At 45.4% G+C, this 19,301-nt stretch overlaps 1 protein-coding gene across 2 annotated transcripts in view; it reads left to right on the top strand.

Annotated features, from left to right (window-relative positions):
- Nucleotides 1–19,301, top strand: part of LOC142563521 (venom metalloproteinase 3-like) — a 74,931-nt gene that overhangs the window by 8,559 nt on the left and 47,071 nt on the right. The window contains exons 2-5 of one of the 2 annotated variants that reach the window (XM_075674068.1): nucleotides 2,819–3,012; nucleotides 11,914–12,009; nucleotides 12,106–12,235; nucleotides 16,185–16,220. In XM_075674068.1, coding sequence (XP_075530183.1) covers nucleotides 2,819–3,012; nucleotides 11,914–12,009; nucleotides 12,106–12,235; nucleotides 16,185–16,220 — 456 coding nt within the window. The remainder of the gene's footprint in view (nucleotides 1–2,818; nucleotides 3,013–11,913; nucleotides 12,010–12,105; nucleotides 12,236–16,184; nucleotides 16,221–19,301) is intronic. The other variant, XM_075674069.1, reaches the window with a different exon arrangement.

The following is a 19,301-nucleotide window of genomic DNA, read 5'->3' as shown; positions in this document are numbered from 1 at the left end:
ATGTTCCTTCATGTGAACTCATTTTTAATCAGCAAATCACTTTTAAACTATCTAAATTATATTGCTTCATTGCAAGTTCTGCGCACGACAAATTCTTAGAATGATCTCTTAGCAGATGCTACTGTTGCAATAGTAGCATTTTTATGGCACATTCCTCGAAAACCTTGCAGCCAAGGTTTCTGATGACGCAGCAGTGCCAATGGCACGCACATATCTTTTTTAAAAGACCATTTTTTTAAAACGTATTTATTACGTTCCCTGGGCACTTTAAAGCCATTGTCGCAATTTTAATACATTTATGTTTTACGCAATGCACAACTATCCTATTTTTGGCTCATGTACAGCCGTATTCCATCAATGCTTTCTACTTCATTGTTCCATTAAGTACTCAGGCTCTCTTGCATGGTGCTCTTTCGCCAGACCTACCCTTGTGCATTGAATATTACATATCATCGTCATTGTAAAGCTCCTTTGCACAAAGACTTTCTTTGGGTGTGTTCCAATTCTGGCCAGCATCAGAGACAGTTTACGTAGACAGCTAAGGAGACAGCCGAGAGAGCTTCGAGACCATGTAATGGAACGCGTTTCTAGCCATCTGGAAGATGTACGGAAGACGCTTCTGCGACATGACGCCACCTCGCGGTGACAAGGAAAAGTTGAGAAAAGCACACACTATTTCAGTATTTTGGGTATGCCCCTGCAAACCTATGAAAAACAAGATGTGCTTACATTAAGGACGTCGGAAAGCGTGTCTGAGCTTTCTTGTGCGGGGACAACCTCCCTGATGGCTTTTAAAGCGTCTTGCTCAGTGGCCATCATGTTCCGACAGGAAAATAGTCTGCATCGTTTTTGATTTTGGTGCTGTCTTCCCTAAGCTGTCTACTTCGACGTCTTCGTGAGAATCGAAGTGAGACCTAAGATGGCCGCTGTCGGCTTAGCCCCCCACTTTGCCGTTTATGGCGAGTGTTGGTAAAGAGCCTTTAGTTGGCGACATTTCCCGATAGAAACCCCGTCAGCAGCTGAAAGGGGGGTATATCTCGTCGATAAACGTCGCTTTCCTTCTGTCGCCGTTTGTCTGATTGAGTGTGCAATCTTCTCTTGAATGCTTGACACGTGACGGTACTGTCTCAAAGAAGAAAGCACAATTAAGGGCCTTACAAATATCCCTCCCGATGACGAGCTGTTTTTGGCCATGAGAAGGATGGGTCATACATACGACAATCATTCTTTCTCATCAAGGGAGGATTTGTCAGCAGCAAGCAGTGGCACCATCCGGATACGGCTGTTCCTACTTTATGTAATAAGACAGAAAAGAAAGTGCCAGCTGTCAAAGCTATTTCTCCCTTAGTATTTTCGTCAAAGTTTTTGTACGTTCATATATATTTCCTGTAAGCCTCTAACATTGATTACTTACTGGTTTTATTATTTTCACTTACCTGCAGCTTACTGCCAATGCGGAGAGGCCACACTGCATATTGCGCATACCCGAACCATATCGAGCACGTGTTTCTATAGCCTGTTCTTGCTGTCAATAACTGGCCAAAGTGCGTGGTTCCCAAAGTTTTTCTAAACAGAACCTCACGCACGTTTGTTACGATTTCATCGGCAGTTGAACCTCGATATAACGGACACAAATAACCAATTATCGGCTATAATGAATGGAATCTTGTAACGTAAGGAATAACTAAATTACAGAAGTAATGAATGAATTACGTAACAAATGTATGAAAGCAAATGCAAGTAACGAATACATACATGTTTGCCATGAATATTGCGTAGTTACAGTCAGTTTATCTTTTTGCTATAACTGTTTTTTCACCGGTTAAAAACTTGCAGTTATCGCTTGGTGCAGGACGCGCCTTCATATATTGGAGCTTTCTCGAATGTTGTCACCAATTCTATAGAGAAAAAACTGTGTCTGTAATCAGACTCCATGCTTGACTCGAATAATGCTGTACGTTTTACATCGTACTCCAGCATAAGTGACTACGCCGGAATCTAAAGAGTCATTTACATAAAAATAGCCGAAGCGATTGACCCGTAGATGACTGTGCTCGCCAATTTCTTTGCTTTTGTGGGCACGAGTTTGCCCAATAAAGAGTTAAAATACTAACTATCGTTTCTGCAAATACCATTCTTCCCCGACATGACAGCGTGACAATATATTAAAAGGAATGGCGTGTCCGATGCGTCTTCGTTATGAAGGTGCCCGACCGCACTACACTGCGTCGAAAGCACAAAGTTTAGACAGGCGTCCTCATCAAGACATCGTTCCAGCAGGTTCTGTTTCAGAGCATGCAGCGTGTATGCGTTTACTCTGTCCTTGGTGCTATGCTGGTAGATAATGTGATCGGTCATTTGAACAAAGTTTAACCTATTGCCTGAATGCTTTATTCCTAATTGAACGTATCAAAGGCAATCAGTAACTTAAGCTCTGAGAGCCTTCTTAACACCTTTGCTTTTCTGGTGAACAGAAGTGCATAATTAGACATTTGCCGTCATTGTAATCCACCCCTATAGAACCCGAAGCCTTAAAGATACGATGCTCTATAAGGAGCCCGAACCCAGCAGCCATTGAGCTGCCCGTGCATGGGGGTTTTATGCTCTGCGTTTTTCAGCAGTGGTAATTTAGGTCATAAAAATTGCTGCCCTGAAAGTTTGATACAAAACAGACTGGTGAGCTAGTTGCATGGTGTTGCATGTTAACAGTATTTAGCGCAAAGAAACGCACGACACGAGAGAAGACACACATGACACAGCGACACAGTTCGGTACGTTTCTCATGCGACCTTCTACCTAGCTCCTTTTTTTCCTATAGTTATTGGTGACCGGAAGGAGTTCACCGAAGAGAGCATCACCGTTTACCCTCAAGTGCTCGAGGCTCGAGAAGACGGATCGGAAAAAGTTCTCATCGTTCACAAAGATTGCCACCTCCGCTTGAAGAAAGCGTCCATTCTCGCTGGCCGACTTCTACTTTTAAACGTAACAGAAAACGACGTCATCGAGCAATATGTGAGTAAGCGCATACATTCAAATAAAACTAATTTATTTGCCTAAAAGTGCACTGTGCGTCATGCTATTGACCATCAGAAAATAATCGGCGGATCCCACGCACTGTGGGAATCCATGTAAGGGAAGCTTTGTATGTTGTTTGCTTTGATTAACGATAATTAGCGGTGATGCTGGCGGGGAATGCGTAATTTTTTTCAGCGTTTAGTCCAATACGAGAGTGGTGAGTTGATGTTAAGCATCACCTTGCGTGCACCACTGCCATTTTTCTGCGTAGTTTACAGAACACACAGGGAGGCGTGAGCCCACGCAGACAGTGGAGCTGGGCAGGCCATGCAATATGTAAATCAGATAGACGGGGTGCCAAGAGAAGGGAAGCGCAGTCGAGGACGGCAGAAAACTAGGTGGGGGTGATGAAATTAGGAAATTCGCAGGCGCAAGTCGGAATTGGTTGGCGTGGAACAGGGGTAATTACAGATCGCCTTCGTCCTGCACTCGACAAAAAATATGCTGATGATGATGATGACAGCCCTGCTACATACAATATCTTACGTAGCACCATCTCACAGCAGCACTCTTTGGCCACTATTAGCCCTTGCGTCATTAAACACCACATATCATCATAAAGCAAGCGTAATGTTGGAAAGAGGGGGATGTTATTTTGTAAGATGAGTTGGGGTCGGTAGAACTGTTTAACGTTCTGGCGGGGTATGCGTTTTTTTTTTGATGGGTTGTCCGCTGGCGTATATTTCTCCTTCGGTGCTTTGTGTACAGATGTAGGTTCCCGTTGCTTGCGTGCCTTCCATTAAAGCGGTTGCCCATCCCCATTGGTCGTTATGGTTGCTGGCATCTGTGAAGACCTTTCTTTCTTGTGGTGTGCATCATATTCTTTTCGTTTGGTATGCAGATCTGATGTCTCTCTTGTGTCGTCCCTTTTGTTGTTCATTTGTATTGGGCTGAGTGCTACAATGATCTCGTCGTGGTCGTTATAGTTTATTGATTTGCTTCTTCTGAGGAATAGTTGCAGGCGAATTTGAGGAGTCGTAGGAGGTCTTGTCCCATAATGGTACTCCGTAGTCTTGCGAGGTTATCGTGCTTGCGTGCTGCTACGATGCTTTCGCATGCTATATACAGCATGATGTTCTCAATGTAAGTGTTGGGGAGCTCATCAGGACTGCCGTGACAAGCTTGGTGGATTTTCTTAGGAGCGCGTTCAACTTGCAATGGAGTTGTTTGGTTAGGCTGCAATACGGAATGGCACATCTGATTCGAGATGTAATCCGTGCGTCGTGAAGTTGCAAGAGATCAACTTCCTTCATCGTGTAAGTGCGATGATGCTCCTCTCCTCTGGAAATTATGCAAAAAAGAAGTGAGGCGTGCAGACAGGACACAAGAGCAGAGAAGTGGACAACACGAACGCCGACTATAGTCGGCGTTCGTGTTGTCCACTTCTCTACTCTTGTGTCCTGTCTGCACGCCTCACTTCTTTTTTGCATAATGAATCCTTACCAACTAGCTCAGCTTTCTGTCGCTCTAAGCTTCCTCTGGCAAGCACACGCATCTCCGGCCAGTAGAGCCCACCTGCTTGAGACGCATCCGTCATGTGCTGACATACCGTGCTCAAATGATACGCGCAATGCTTCGCATTACACAAACCGTCAACTGCAGTCTAGTCTTCTAAAGGTTTAAATGTGAGGTATTTTGTTTGCCTAGTTGGGGCCAAGGTCAGATCAAGGAAACGCGCAAGGACGCCCAATTTCTCTGCGAAAAGTTTTGGCGGACCCCGGATATAGTGCACCTCGAGAGAGCTCTAGGTATAATGCAAACTAACATCAGATATAGTGCGAAATTAGGCGGACCGCGCACGTGAGCTTTAATAGCAACATGCCGTCGTTTTCACGCTTTCTTCATTCCGCCGTCGTCATTTCATTGCCTTCATGTCAATGTAATAATTCTATCCCTGTCATGTCGTCATTGTTCCGTCGCTTTTTCTTTATTGTTCTCATTGCGTTTTCATGTCATCATCACGTTGTCTTCGAGCAGTCATGGTCTTACCAGAAACATGATACCATCGTCATTGCTGCACTAAGGCCTACACTAATGCCCAGAAGGGCACTTTAGGAAACTGTATAATAAATAAATGGTAGTCATGTTATTGTTGACAACGTATCATTACCGCAGTCACCGTCATGCTACAGTGGCCGTTCCATCTTTGCCATTTGGTCATAGTTGTTTGTTCTCATGCCATTGTCGACACACCGTCGTCGTCATGCGGTCGTGGTCAAATCATTGTCGTCATACGTCGTCGTGATACGTCGTCGTCATACCATAGCAATCATTTTAACATCTTCTTCCCATTCCCGTCCCTCCAGAATATGCATCACGTAGTCACACTATCGTCGTCACGCCATCGTCGTCACGCCATCGTCGTCACGCCATCGTCGTCACTCCAGTGTCGTCATCTCATGGTCATGCATTTGTCGTTACGACATCGTCGTCAAGCAATGGCCGGCACCTTTTGCACATATCTGCGTCGTCTACACCTTTCACAAATTCCTGCAGGGGCGTCTGCGTCAGCAGGCGTTTCGCGTGGCGACACCACGTACCCGAGCACACGAGGGTTGGACCCTCCCGCGTGTAGCCATGCGCGGCTTAGCCGTGTTTGGGGGAAAGAGGGATTCTGGAGGTTGAGCCGATGCCGGGTGTTCGCACCTTTAAGGCCCCCCGGCGGAGGTAACCCACTAATTTGGCATCTCCTTCACATAGACGGTACCTCCAGACTGACCCACCGGGAGGAAATCGGCCGTCGACTTTTCCTGTTCTCCTCTCAAATCTTCGTCTTTCTCTTTCACCTTTTCATATTTCCTGTCTTCTTTTCACCTCACTTCCGTATTCTCGGCGGCAAGGGTTAACCTGGTGTAATTATCCAGCCTTGGGTATTTTATATTAGGTTATGGCGGCGATGCATGGCTTACGTCTGCAGGTATTCTCCCGACGTTGTAGCGTCCGCTTTTTCGGCTCGGTGGTGTGTGGCCACCATCGCTGCAGAATTTTCCAATTTTGTATGGCAAACTCTTTTCCCCTATTTCCTCATCGCTTCCTGAAAAGGGGGCGCACCTATGAACTGTTCAACTTTTTTATGTAGCCGAAAGAGTCCTTTCCCAAGTACCACGTTGTTCACAGTCAGCACGAAACTAAGACAGCCCGATGATCTCACCATTTCTTGTAGCCAAATTTGTCACTGAAGCAATGGGCCCAGGTTATAAAGTACCGAAGATGGGAAGTGGTGATCTTCTTCTCGAAGTTCGCGACGAGCCACAATACAAGCTCTCGAAACATTGTAGCGTTTGGGGACATTCCCGTTTCAGTAGGCCCACACCGGTCGATGAACACAGTGCGCGCTTTCATCTCGGAAGATGACCTACTCGAAATTAGCGAAAGGGAACTACTAGAAGGATGGCAAGAACAGAGAAGTGTTAAGTTGCAAAGGATCAAAATAGGCGAGATGACAAATAAATACCAACTAGGCATATAATCATTCTTTTTCGAACCAGCACTCTTCCTGAATGAATCGAAACCGGTTACTGTAAGCTTCGTGTTAGACCGTACATCCCAAATCCGCGTCGATGTTTCAAACGTCAGCGTTTTGGGCTTGGGTCGCAAACCTCCAGAGGGCGTGCCACTTGTGCTAAGTGTAACTCCATTGAACACTCTTCTGGCGTTTTCACTTCAGCAACCCACTGCGCCAACTGTGAAGGAGGGCTATTAGGGCTCTGTTGAACCTTCGTTTGGTAGCACTGGCAGAAGGAACAGGTGTTTTAGTTCCAGAGAAAGCCCTAATGACTCCCACTCACATGTCCCTACCGTGGGAATGGCAGACCATTGAACGCGACATCTCTTTCGTACAAATATCAAAGCTTGCGCCAGAAACGCATATAGAATCCCATTTTCGTGCACTTCAGGAGAAGTACTCTTGTACAGAATACTATACAGACGCTTCCAAGTCCTCTAATGGAGCTTCTTATACCCCTGTCAAGCGGTCAAGTCAAGTGCACTTACGTGGAGTGCACTTCAGGACCTTGAGTGACACTTTAGGCTGCGCGGTGCTAAACAGTAAAACAGAGCGCACTCGCACTAAAAAAAACGGCGACAGACTAAAATCATGTTTTTTTTAATATGTAGATCAAAATAAAAAAAATACTTCTAAAAAGCGATTGCTTTAGTTGTATTATAAATAAAAAACAATCTTAATCTATATTTACTCAGCAACAAACCAAAATATTTTTATCATAAGAGCGTCCTGGGTCAAGGCTGGCCAAGACGAATGCCTAGTCAATCCCGTACAAGATGGTGGCGTGCAACGAGGCGGCATTTGATCCTGCTAGAACAGAATATCAGCGAGTTCTGTTCTGATTATTTTGTTGAAAGCTATTCGACTGCTACAACGTACTTATGAGTCCTTTTTCTATGTATTACATTTTGTATCGTTGAAACCTCTGGCGGCGAGGCAACGCCCTGGACCAGCAAAGGGCGTTCTGTGAACGCACTCCGACCGTAGTGCACTCTGCTGCGAGTACACTCCACTTGCGACGTTTAGATTTGGGAAAGTGCACTTAAAACCGAGTGCACTGTCCGTAAGTGCACTTAACTGGCCCGCTTGACAGAGATATTACGCAGCTCTTGGACCTTCATTTTCAATATCCGAGACACTAAATCCACACACAAGTATCCTTAGAGCGGAAGCCTACGCTATACTCTCGGCTACTCAAAACATAAGGCTCACAAATTTTACCAGGACTATTGTGTTTACAGATTCATAAAGTGTAGTCAGAGCCCTATTTAGTCCAAGAAAACATAATAAGTCAGTTTTTATTGCGCTGTACAGTCTCTTGTGCTCCACATATATGTGCAATCAAGTGATTGACATATGCTGGGTACCTGGTCACAAAGGTATAAAAGGCAATGAAGCTGCTAACAAAAGCGCTACGTCAGTAACTTTTAGCGACACACATGCAAACATCCCTATCCCTTCTACAGACCTCACGTCTTTTCTACGCCGTAAGCTAAAGAAACATTGGCAAGGACAGTGGAAAACATAAGTATTGAATAAGCTGCACATCATAAAAGCAAAACTAGGAAACTGGGTAACTGGAAAAACAGCACGATATAAAAAAGTACCTCTTTGTCGATAAGAATTGGACACACAGTACTTACTCTTACCTTTTGACTGGTAGCGATCCTCCGACTTGTAGTGTGTGCGGCGATAAACTCACAGTTCTCCATGTTCTTATTTAATGCCCTGAAATAGAAGTAGAGAGGGAAAAGTATTTCCATTCTTGATATAGCGAAAACATTCCCCTACACCCGGCATTTTTTCTTAGCAATGAACCGCTGTTTAATCTGCAAGCCGTCTTGGAGTTTTTAGCTGAAATGGAGACCCTGAAAATCATTTGGCCAGGTAATTTTAGCACATGATTAACAGCCCTTGTATGCAAGAGCTCCTTTGAAGTTCTTGTCCTATCACAAGAAGCCAACAAACACTGACACCAAGGACAACATAGGGGAAATTACTTGTACTTAATAAATGAAATAAAGAAGAGATAAATTAACGTAAATTAAAGTAGATGAAAAAACAACTTGCCGCAGGTGGGGAACGATCCCACAACCTTCGCATTTCGCGTGCGATGCTCCACCAATTGAGCTACCACGGCGCCGTTTCCCCATCCACTTTCTTGGGTATTCATGTTTCCTAGTAGAACCCTGGGAGTGATAGCCAGGCCACCACCCATAGACCTTGGCGGCGGATGTCGAACATCCTTTCTGCCGCAGGCGTCAGGAGAACGTGATCTTTTTTTGGGTGAAAGCAACCGGTCAATAAACCTGCACATGCTACCTGAAGGCATCAATGCTGCCGGATTCGACACCCTCGCTATGTAATAAACTAAAAGAAAGGGTGTTAACCGAGGGGCCAGCAAGTTGTTTTTTCATCCAATTTAATTTTCATTAATTTATCCTTTCTTATTTCATTTATTAAGCACAAGTAATTTCCCCTATGTTGTCCTTGGCGTCAGTACTTGTTGGCTTCTTGTGATATGACTAATAAAAATTGGACCCCGTGGTTTACCCCCTTTCTTCTCTGAAGTTCTTGTGTCACTCTTACGCTTTGTTGCCGCGCGTTTTTAACGAAACCCTGTTGCCACAGCCCACATCACTAATCAATGTCATTATTTAAGTACCTATACGTTTTATGCAATTTACAGCCAATTTTTAAGCCGTTTTACAGCCATGTCACATCCACCATGAGAATTCATTGTCCATGGTACCCGCAATACATAGTTAACATCACCATGTGTCATGGCGCTCTTTGGCCATAACTGGCCCTTGCGCCATAAAACACTACACATCCTCATCATACCTTGTATAAATGCTTCGCATGATACCAGGAAGCGTCTCTGCCGAAACTTTTTACCTAGTGCCTCCTAATGACATAAGAAGCTAACAAACAAAGAAACCAAGGACAACACAAGCGAAATTACTTGTACTTACTAACTGAATTAAATAAATGATAAATTTATGAAATTTAACGTGGATAAAAAATTATGCGCGGCTCTGCTATCACAAACACAAGAGACCAGCGAAGCTGGGTCAAAACCAGTAAAGTAGTGCCAAACCGCGCACTTAAAGGGCCTCTGAAATGGTTCAGACAAATTTTGTAGACGTGTAGGGTACAGATAAACTTAATCATTCGCACCCCAATTTGTGTGAAATGCCTCATATTAAGAGAGCTACGGACGATTAGAAGTTGCCTTCCTCCATAGCCGTGGTTTCTCCAACTCGTTCACTGAGTGATCGGGACTAAGCTCCGCCTTCACTGCTCTGCGTCATGATGGCACGTCGTCTCGTCGACTTCCGGTTCTCTAGAAGCGGGTGCGCGAAGCCTCTCCAAACTCTCCGCCAGCTGCTTGGCGCTCGACTCCAAGCGAGAGCTATCGAAGCAGCATGCGTTGCGAGCATTCGGACGCAGCGCCGAACGTGTGTGGTATTCCGGTAACCACACGCAAGCTGGGCGTTTCGACGGTTGGCTGGAGGCGTAAACTCAAGCTGTTGAAGGAACTTTACCATAGACGTAAGTGAGCGGCCTGATCGGTCTGCACGGTCCAGCCACCTGTTGGCGCATAGCTTAACCAGCCAAACAAAGCGCTAATATTGCTCTAACCAAGTGTAAAACATTTTAAACATTTGCAAAAACAATGTGTTAACGATTACACTCCTGCAAAAAAATTTACACCAGCAGCAAAGGAGAATACATTTCGTTACTGCTACTGTGTGTGGTTGAGCTCTGCGTCACCAGGTGGCTGCACCGTGTAGAACATTGACATTTGCGCTTCTGTTCATCCCGTGAAACGACACGGTCAAATGGCCAGGCCCTGTCCCCTTGCGCTCGCGTTTACCCTAATACCGGACCCGCAAAACGCTATTGCATTAATAATCTTCCGGTGTAAAGTGGGACGGCCGCAAACACATGAATTCTGGCGCCGCTCGTCTGCTGCCATGCAGAGGGACATGATGTCGTAGCTTGACATACTTCTAGTCACTACATTTGCAGTCCACAACGCAACAAAAAACGAATCATAGTGCTCGCGAAAAGACTGAGACCGACTCTGACCCTGAAGCTCTCGTCAAAATGGAGCACGTTGTAACACAAGCAGACGACGCTTGCTGTGTGCCGGAAGTGCTTAAATGTAGTGAGCAATTGTTCTTCTGCATTCGCTTTCTGTTACTTTCTTTTTATAGAAACAAATTAACTAACAGTCCAACTATTACAAACGTCATTTATTCATCATAAAGGTGGAAAAATTATCGATGATGCGCCCTGGGCAGCCAATCGTATAGCTCACCCTACTGACGTCAATTAGGTTATTTACGACATATGGATAGGGACGGCGGAAAATGCCGCCGAGCAGTGTGCTGCGATCGGCAGCGATGTACATTTTTAAAATCTTATCATAAATTACACACTTTACGGGTAGCACTTAGATGCGTCAATTAATGATCAGATGGACCTACTCTAACGACTCAGTATGTTTGCAGAAAATCGTCGAAATCGTTTCAGGGTCCCTTTAATCTAACTTTTGCTGGTCTTCCCCCAGCTCCGCTGGTCTCATGTGTTTGCCACGCATAATTTTTTGCACTGCGAAAAAGAGGCCTGCCGAAGCAAGCGAGCGAGTTTTTATCGGAGAGCAATGACGTCACACCACCTGTGTCCCCCCGCGCCGCTTCTTCTCCCCTGCTAGGCTCCACCCACCCTCGCCGCGCCGCTATGGTGCGCGATGCTATTTTCGTACTCTGCTTTCACTCCCTCTCAGCTCCCTCTCCCCCAGCTCGGCGAAGCTGCGGACGTCAAGAGAAACCCAGCGAGGTTCTAACAGCACACAGCACAACTGCAAAAACAACTTGCGGCAGCTGGGGAACGATGCCACGTCTTCGCATTACTCGTGTGCTGATCTACCAATTTAGCTACCGCGGCACCGCTTTCTCAGCCATTTTCCAGGGTATTTATGTGTTACTACTAGAAGTAAGCCTGATAGTGTTAGCCAGCGCCACCACTCACAAACATTGGCGGCGGATGTGGGACGTCCTTTCTGCCGCAGGCGTCACGAGTACGTGATCTTTTTGAGTGAAGGCAACTGGTCAATAAACCCACGCGTGCTACCTGAAGGCACCAGTGTTGCCGGATTCCTGACAGTGGCTCATTTCGGGTTCAGTGGCTAAAATGTTTAGGTCATGGCAATCGTGTCATAAGCAGTGAGCTGGCAGATCAACCAGAATGGTCAGATAAAAGAAAAGCATGAACATAATTCAATAAAGCGCGTACATCATTTTTCTCCTTTCGAGCTCACTTAGATTGACGGTGCCCACTACGAAAGACACCTGTACGAAGATACGAGCAAGAAAGCCTCCATACTGCTGAAGCCTCGAGAACATGGTGAATACTTTGTTGTAAGTGCTGCGTTGAAACGCAGATACAAGTGCATCGGCGCGTGTGTTAGAGATGCTGTCGTTCAGTGAGCATCAACGGCCTTTATTTTCGTTCAGACAGGTCTCATAAATTTCACTCATCGCATTGAGCCGGTGATGCTTGCGGAAAGGTCATCAGCCAGAATAGCCCACAAGATAGTGCAAATTGCCAACATACAAGGGTCATGTGAGAACGACCAAGTGACTGGTAAGTATGCTATGAATTCTATTTCAGTTTGCTTCAATTTTGGTGAAATTATCGATAGAGTGACGTTGATTCACCGTATGTAACAAGGGCTGGTTGATCATATGATCACTCTGGAAATATCATGCCGCAATAAATTTAAATCTACCAGTAATACTAGTGGATGCCCTTTTATAACTCAAGCGTGTATGCACTCCCGAGTAAGCATAAGTTTTGCATATAAATGGCAGAATCATTGTAATCGGAAGTAATTATTAAGCAGTTTTGTGCACAAAAACGTAGTAAGGGTATATTTTGTCCCAATGAGCAATACAAGTTTATTATGCAAAATCACAGTACGCGAGCTCTCGCGTTATGACCCTGCCATAAACTGTTCTATACACTGAAGGCTACCGACTCATTAGTGCGCCAGGAAATGTATGGACATCCTAGGTGAATTTTCGCCGTCGTCGTCGCCGCGAGGTTCCGTATAAAGTCCTAGTGCAATAATCGCGACCGCGCGCTGTATGCTGCAGGTGTGGGGGAAAGCATAAGAGGGGGAGCCAAGAAGGAAGGTAGCTCAGGCAGGGGCGTTTATGTGGGCAGGCATTTGGTGTGTTGCGACGCCCCATACCCAAGCACACGAGCTTTGAACGCTTGCGCGCGTAGCCGTGCGGGGCTTTGCGGTGTCTGGGGAAAGGGGGATCCCGGGGCTGAGCTAATGCCGGACGTTTAAACCTTTAGGGCCCCCTGGCAGAGGCGACGCACCTATTTAGCCTCTGCTTCACATAAACGGCACCTCCGGACTGACCCACCCTAGGGATTTCGGTAGTTGCCTTTTCCCGTCCTCATCTCCAATTTTCGTCTTTCTCTCTAACTTTCTATCTTTCCGGTCTTCTCTTCTTTTCTTCTTACTTACAGTCTTCCCGACAGCAAGGGTTAACCTTGTGTGGAACAACCATCATTGGTTGCACATATTTGGGTATAGCGGAAACGTACAGTTGGCGTCCGCAAGGCCTGTTGTTTATAAGACCAGCGGCGTCCCCTTATTGGGCTTCACGATGGGCGGCTGCCGTTGCTGCTGAAAACCGAACATCGCCTATAGATGTTCCTTTCGAAAACTCTCTGATTGCCCTCAGAAACGAGGGCGCAACGAAAAAGTATTTTAATTTCTTGGCCGACACACTGAAAACTTCCCCCGTTATCAAGTCATTCATTCTGAGAAACAAGAAAAGACAACGAGAAGGATCTTGCCTTTTCTCATTTCCTAATGTCTCAGACAATTGACTCAGGCTACAGGGCATCCATACTAGCAAGTGACGACCTCTTCTTGAAACTTCGAACAAAAAGCAGTGTCGAAAACTAAGTAACCTACAGTATTTTGGGGACACTTCAGTTTCAGTGACCCCGCAGTGCACCACGAAGACCATCCGCAGTGCGATTTGTGACGATGATTTCATTGAGCTGACCAAAGCTGAACTTTTGGATTAATGGAAGGAACAAAATGTTACCAACGTAAGACGAAGTAGAATGAGGTGTGATTGGAAAGAAATCAACGCCAAGCACTTAATTCTCACATTCGGTTCCAGTGTGCTGCCATAAACCATCGAAACAGACTACAATAAAATAGGAGTAAGATAGTATATCCCTAACACTCTCCTTTGCTTCAAATGCCAATGGCTCGGCCGCAGTTCACAAACCTGCCGAGGCCGACCGACCTGTGCCAAAAGCAGTGCACACAAACATCCAGCGGAATTCTGCGAAGGGGTTCTCACACTGTGTAAACTGCGATGGGGCGCACAGCACATACTCGCGGTCCTGTTCATCCTGGAAAAGAAAGAATTAAATCGTAGCAATTAAGGTAAAAGAGAACCTCTCATTGAAGGAAACACGGAGGCGGGTGTCGTACCTGTCAATGAACAGCTTTGCCAAAGTGACGCTTCAGGCGGCAGCGTCACGACGGCTTCTGGCGGCCGTCCGACCCACGTGCACTGAGTCGGCGGTAACGCCGTCCGCCCCCTTCCTGGGTGCAGCCAGTGCTGTGCCGTCGTCCCAGAACTCCGAGCTGGTGGCCTCCAGGGTCTCGTCTCCTGAGGCGAAGCCCACAAGGAGAACACACCGCTTGCAAGAGTGGGTGTCCAGGGCACCGGAAGAGGCAATGGGCACAACTTGCACCCAAGCGGAGCGTGTAGCATTTAAAAAGCGCCGGGAGTCCCTCGGCCACTCCTAAAGAGAGAAATCGGACATTACGGGGCCTGAAAAGAGCTCTGTAATCGAATATTTGTTCCCTGGGAACGCAACACGTAACTGCTTCTGAATATGGCAACGCATATAGTTGATTGGAAAGTCAGAGGTCTTCGCAATCTTGATGACAGTGAAAAACTCCTCCGGAAATTTAGTCTCAGGGTGCCGTGTATGTTCTCCGTTTATGTTCTCCGTGTAAACAAATGTTCTCCGACAGTATTCTATTCTTCCTAAAGACCGCGATGACGATATCGTATAATCCGTTGGTGTGGACGTCATAGTTGACAGAGCTGCTGCCTGCCCAGAACTAAAACTTTGTACCCCCCTAGAGGCAGTTGCTGTCCATGCAGTCTTGTTTAATAAAGTAGCCACAATGAGCTCTATATGCATGCCTCCAAATTTTCAACTCCAAGAAACCGAATTTCAAAACTACATTGACCAATTTGCGGAGCCATACATAGTTGTCAGAGATTTAAACGCGCATAACACTTTGTGGGGAGACTGCCGTTGCAATGGAAGAGGGCGTTTAATAGAAAATGTCCATTTTTCCTTGAATGTATGTTTACTTAATAAAAAGAAGCCGACGTACTATAGCATTGCAGACAAAACCTACTCATCAATAGACTTTAGCATAGTATCCAACACAGTAATGCCATCCCTTCATTGGAACGCTACTAGGACCCATATGGAAGTGACCACTTCCCAATAGTCGTAAATGTTACAAAAACAAGCTGAAAGTTCTCGACATGTTCCCCAGGTTGAATCAACAAACTGGGTTCTCTTCAAAGAAACAGCATATTTAGCTCAGGATGGCATTGCTGGTTTTAATATCGACGATGCTGTGGCTTACCTGACAGGTTTCACAATATAGGCTCCCACGTGGGTTCGAAGGCTAGCAGACCCTAGATATGATGTGATGGCTTTGTGTTCGTTGTGTTCTCGCGCACTTAGATGGCGTTGAAGCGAGAGGCAGCGCGAAGGGGTTTGCTCCCTGGGGCTAATTCTGTAAGAATCCACCTAGTGGACTGTCCATTTCGGCCGCTGCTGATTGGCTAGGGCCACTCGTCTCCTCCTCTTTAGCATAGCTGCATCCAAGAAGCGGCGGCCGAAATGGACAGTCCACTAGGTGGACTCTTACAGAATATCCCCCCCCCGCTCTCCATCATGTGAGAGTTCTAACAGCGAGTGTCCGCAGTCATCGAGCGAGATGTGTTCGTGGTTGCCTGTCGGCACGTGACACCATGCTTGTGGACTTAGTCAATAAACGAATGTTTACAGCAGCTCAACATCTGATAAATCTACTAAACTTACGACGCATAGCTGTTTAATAATTTGCATCACAATTGATGCTTCTCCTTTCGGATTAAAATGCGAATTTTTGTGTTTCGTATAACTGACTAGGTCTTTCTTAACTAAATTCCTTTATTAACCGCTTTTCTTCACTGTACCGTAAAAGATCGCTTATGTCATTTCACTCGTAGCTTTCGCTACCTTGTGTTAACTGCATGAATGCAGAACTGTGAAGCGCAACCACAGTTTTGTTAATTTTGCATGCTTTAGTCTAGAGAACGAATTTTACAATGTCGATGGATACTAAATGAGTATTAAAAATGCTAATGTGATGTATTCAGAAATTACAATTACATATTACAAGGGCATATTGACTGAATAGGTGCTGTATCGGAATGGTTATTCAAATTCTTACGTTATTTGTGGGTTTTTGTTACAGAAAAGGGTCCTCGAGAACCATCGCCTCCGGAAATTGGTACGTGTCTTTGGCAAGTTGCAATTTGTATTACTGCACCTATTTCCAACGGAACAGAACAAGGAATAACAAATGCAGCTATATTATTATAGGTATAACTTTTTTTAATGAACACATTGCATCACATCCACACAGTGTTTACTCTTTCCATCTTTTCCTCTCTTATACCCCTTTTGCTTTACCCCGAGTGTAGGATAGCAAACCGAACGATCATCTGGCTGGCCTCCCCGCATTTCCTCTCTTTGAAATAACGTAGGTTAGGGCGTGTTGGTATTCCATAACTGAAGTTTTTTTAGCGCACGAAAAGGGACGAAAAACAGTGGCAAGACGCGGACACAGCGCTAACTTCCAACAATTGTTTTATTCCACGAAGGGGTACACATATAAATAGGTAACACACGCCACCGTACGCATGCGCATATGTGCTGATTTCTAGTCAAATGAGACAGCAACGAGGCATGTGTAATGGAAAGTTAAGATGATATTAAAGATGAAAGAATGACCATGCATAGCCAAAAAAAAATATTTTTTGTAATTGCAAGATTAAAATGCAGTCTCCATCATTCCATCCTTGCTGTGTCTTGTCACTTGTCCATAGAAAAGTGGCAGTTCACTATTGACAGTTGGGAGTTCACTGGGAGTTGGGAGTTCAATTGGCAGTTCACTAGTGAACTTTTCTTTCTTGGTTTCTACGCCGACATCACGACGCCCATGACGATACGGGGAAGTTATAAATTATGTGACATAGTGTCGTATTTATGCATGAAATATTTATGAAATTTGCCGGATTTCAGTTTCTTTTGTTGCACATACAGCTTTGTTTAACAAATATATTAACTAGATTCGACTTAAGCCCGGAACATTTTCTAGTTCGAACAGGTAGCTCACGCGAGAATTTCTTATGCGTGTAACGAAAAAATGACGCCCTCCCCCAGTGCGCGTAATCACGCTGAAATACGTGACTGACACATAATTGCGCCCTGGCAGTGTCACTCGATATTTGATAGGACTAAAAAATGCTCTTTCCTTCACAGAGCATACTTCTTATAACACTACAATGGCCATGTAAGTAATGCACTGGAATGTCGGGGGATTCATCCGTAATCTAGAAGACATAACTAAATTATTATCTCGATATCAGCCGATAGTTTCCTTTGTCAAGGAGACACATTCAAATTCCAGACAGGTGAAGTTCTTCCGGCAGTACGCAATTTTTCGGAAAGATTCTGACGACGCTGTTGCTTCGTCCGGCGGCGTTGTAATTATTCTCGACAGGTTTGTCGCTTGCTAAGAAATAGCCCTTTAGACGCCTCTCGAGGCTTGTCCTTGCGAGCAGCTCTCCTCATCAAGTAGTTAATCATCTGTTCCATTTACATATCACCCAACCATCACCTCGGAAAAACAGCATTCTGCAGCCTCATTGACCAGCTCCCAGAATCACACGTTATCACAGGTGATTTAAATGTCCATCCCACTCTTTGTGGAGATTCCCAGTGCGACACGAAAGGTCGACTAGCAGAATATGTTCTTGTATCCTCTGTTACATGCATCCTTAATAAAACAAGAGCCCATGTAATACAGTGTGCAACCTAATTCATATTCAAGAGATTATGCAATTGGCTCTGCAGCCATCTTCCCGTATTTCGAATCAAGTGTAATAAAAAACCCTTTTGGAAGTGACCACTTCGCTGTACCACTAAACTTGATGCAATGAGCAAAACGAGAACAAGGTGAAAGCAGGAGCCAGCGTTTCGACAAGTGGACTTGTCTTCTTCAAGGCGACATATGCTTTCCTCGCCACAGTATATATAGGTGGGGTTCTTCTAAAGGCTAGAGGGTGTAAGGCGGGTGGGTGCAGCAACGAGGGAAAGTGTGTTAGCGCGTCAAATTGAGGATAAAGGAGTGCTGTGCACAAGGCCAGGGGCCCGGCCGTCTGTCGACCACGTGTCAACGCACGCGTGTCAGCCGGCGTGTCAACGGCGTCTGACACGCCGGCTTGAAAAAAAAGACCTGATACAGCAACATGAATGCCTTTGAAATATTCCTCGGTGGAAACTGTCCTCGACTGACTGGGATCATCTTAAAGAAACAAGTTATTGATCGCAAAAGTGTATCACCGAATTTAGCATAGACGACGCAATAGCATATTGATGGATGTAAAAACTTTATTGACAGTCCTGAGAGACGCGATTATCGCGCATCGGGCCACTCCCACACAGGGACGGGCAAGCCGAGCCTGGCCGCCGCATTGTGGGCTTCCTGGACGGCCCTAGCATATATTACTGCTTTTATTATAGACGCAACATAGCACGGACAAATGCAAGAAACGAGTCCCTTGGTCGAATGATGACTTTAGGCAGGCGCGAAGGAACCAAATATAGCATGGAGCATCCTCCGTCGATACACAAATGCGGATAACCTTACTGAATTAAAACACGTTAAATCGCAGGGAGGGCAGACGCGAAGGCAAGCAATGAGGGCAAGTTGGGCAGATATTTCAGTCAGGTTTTAATTCGAAACCCCCTGGCAGTGAGAGTATGGGATGGGCTGAGAAGGCTGAAAGGGCAGCATATTTATTTGTTGCCCTTCGTAAATGAACAAGGAAACAGACTGAAAGGCCAGGTCGATGCTCTTGGTGAGCAGTTTGAGTGCGTTTCTAGCTCTATGCGCTATACCTTGTCTTTTCTCAAATACTTAGAAATGGAAGAAGGGGAGCCACTCAACAGTAAATGTAACCCGAACAAACCTTTTAACTGGCCTTTCTGCGTTGCCGAGCTGAAAGCTTTCTTAAGCGCATGTCAGAACTCTATTCCGGGTCCCGACAGAGTTATGTACGACAGGGTTAAACACCGGACGAGAAGAGATTTCTATTAATCGTATCATGAGAAGCCAACGAAAAAAGACAGAAAGGAAAACATAGGGGGAATTACTCGTACTTAATAACAGAATTAAAGAAATCATAAATTATGGCAATGAAAGTGAATTAAAAATCTACTTGCCGCAGGTGAGGAACGATCCCTCGTCTTCGCATTACATGCGCTCTGCTCTTTGTCTTTGTTGGCTTCTAATGATATGGTTAAA

This window comes from Dermacentor variabilis, chromosome 11, assembly GCF_050947875.1.
Source record: "Dermacentor variabilis isolate Ectoservices chromosome 11, ASM5094787v1, whole genome shotgun sequence".
NCBI lineage: Eukaryota > Metazoa > Arthropoda > Arachnida > Ixodida > Ixodidae > Dermacentor > Dermacentor variabilis.
This window is presented reverse-complemented; position numbering and strand designations above follow the sequence as displayed.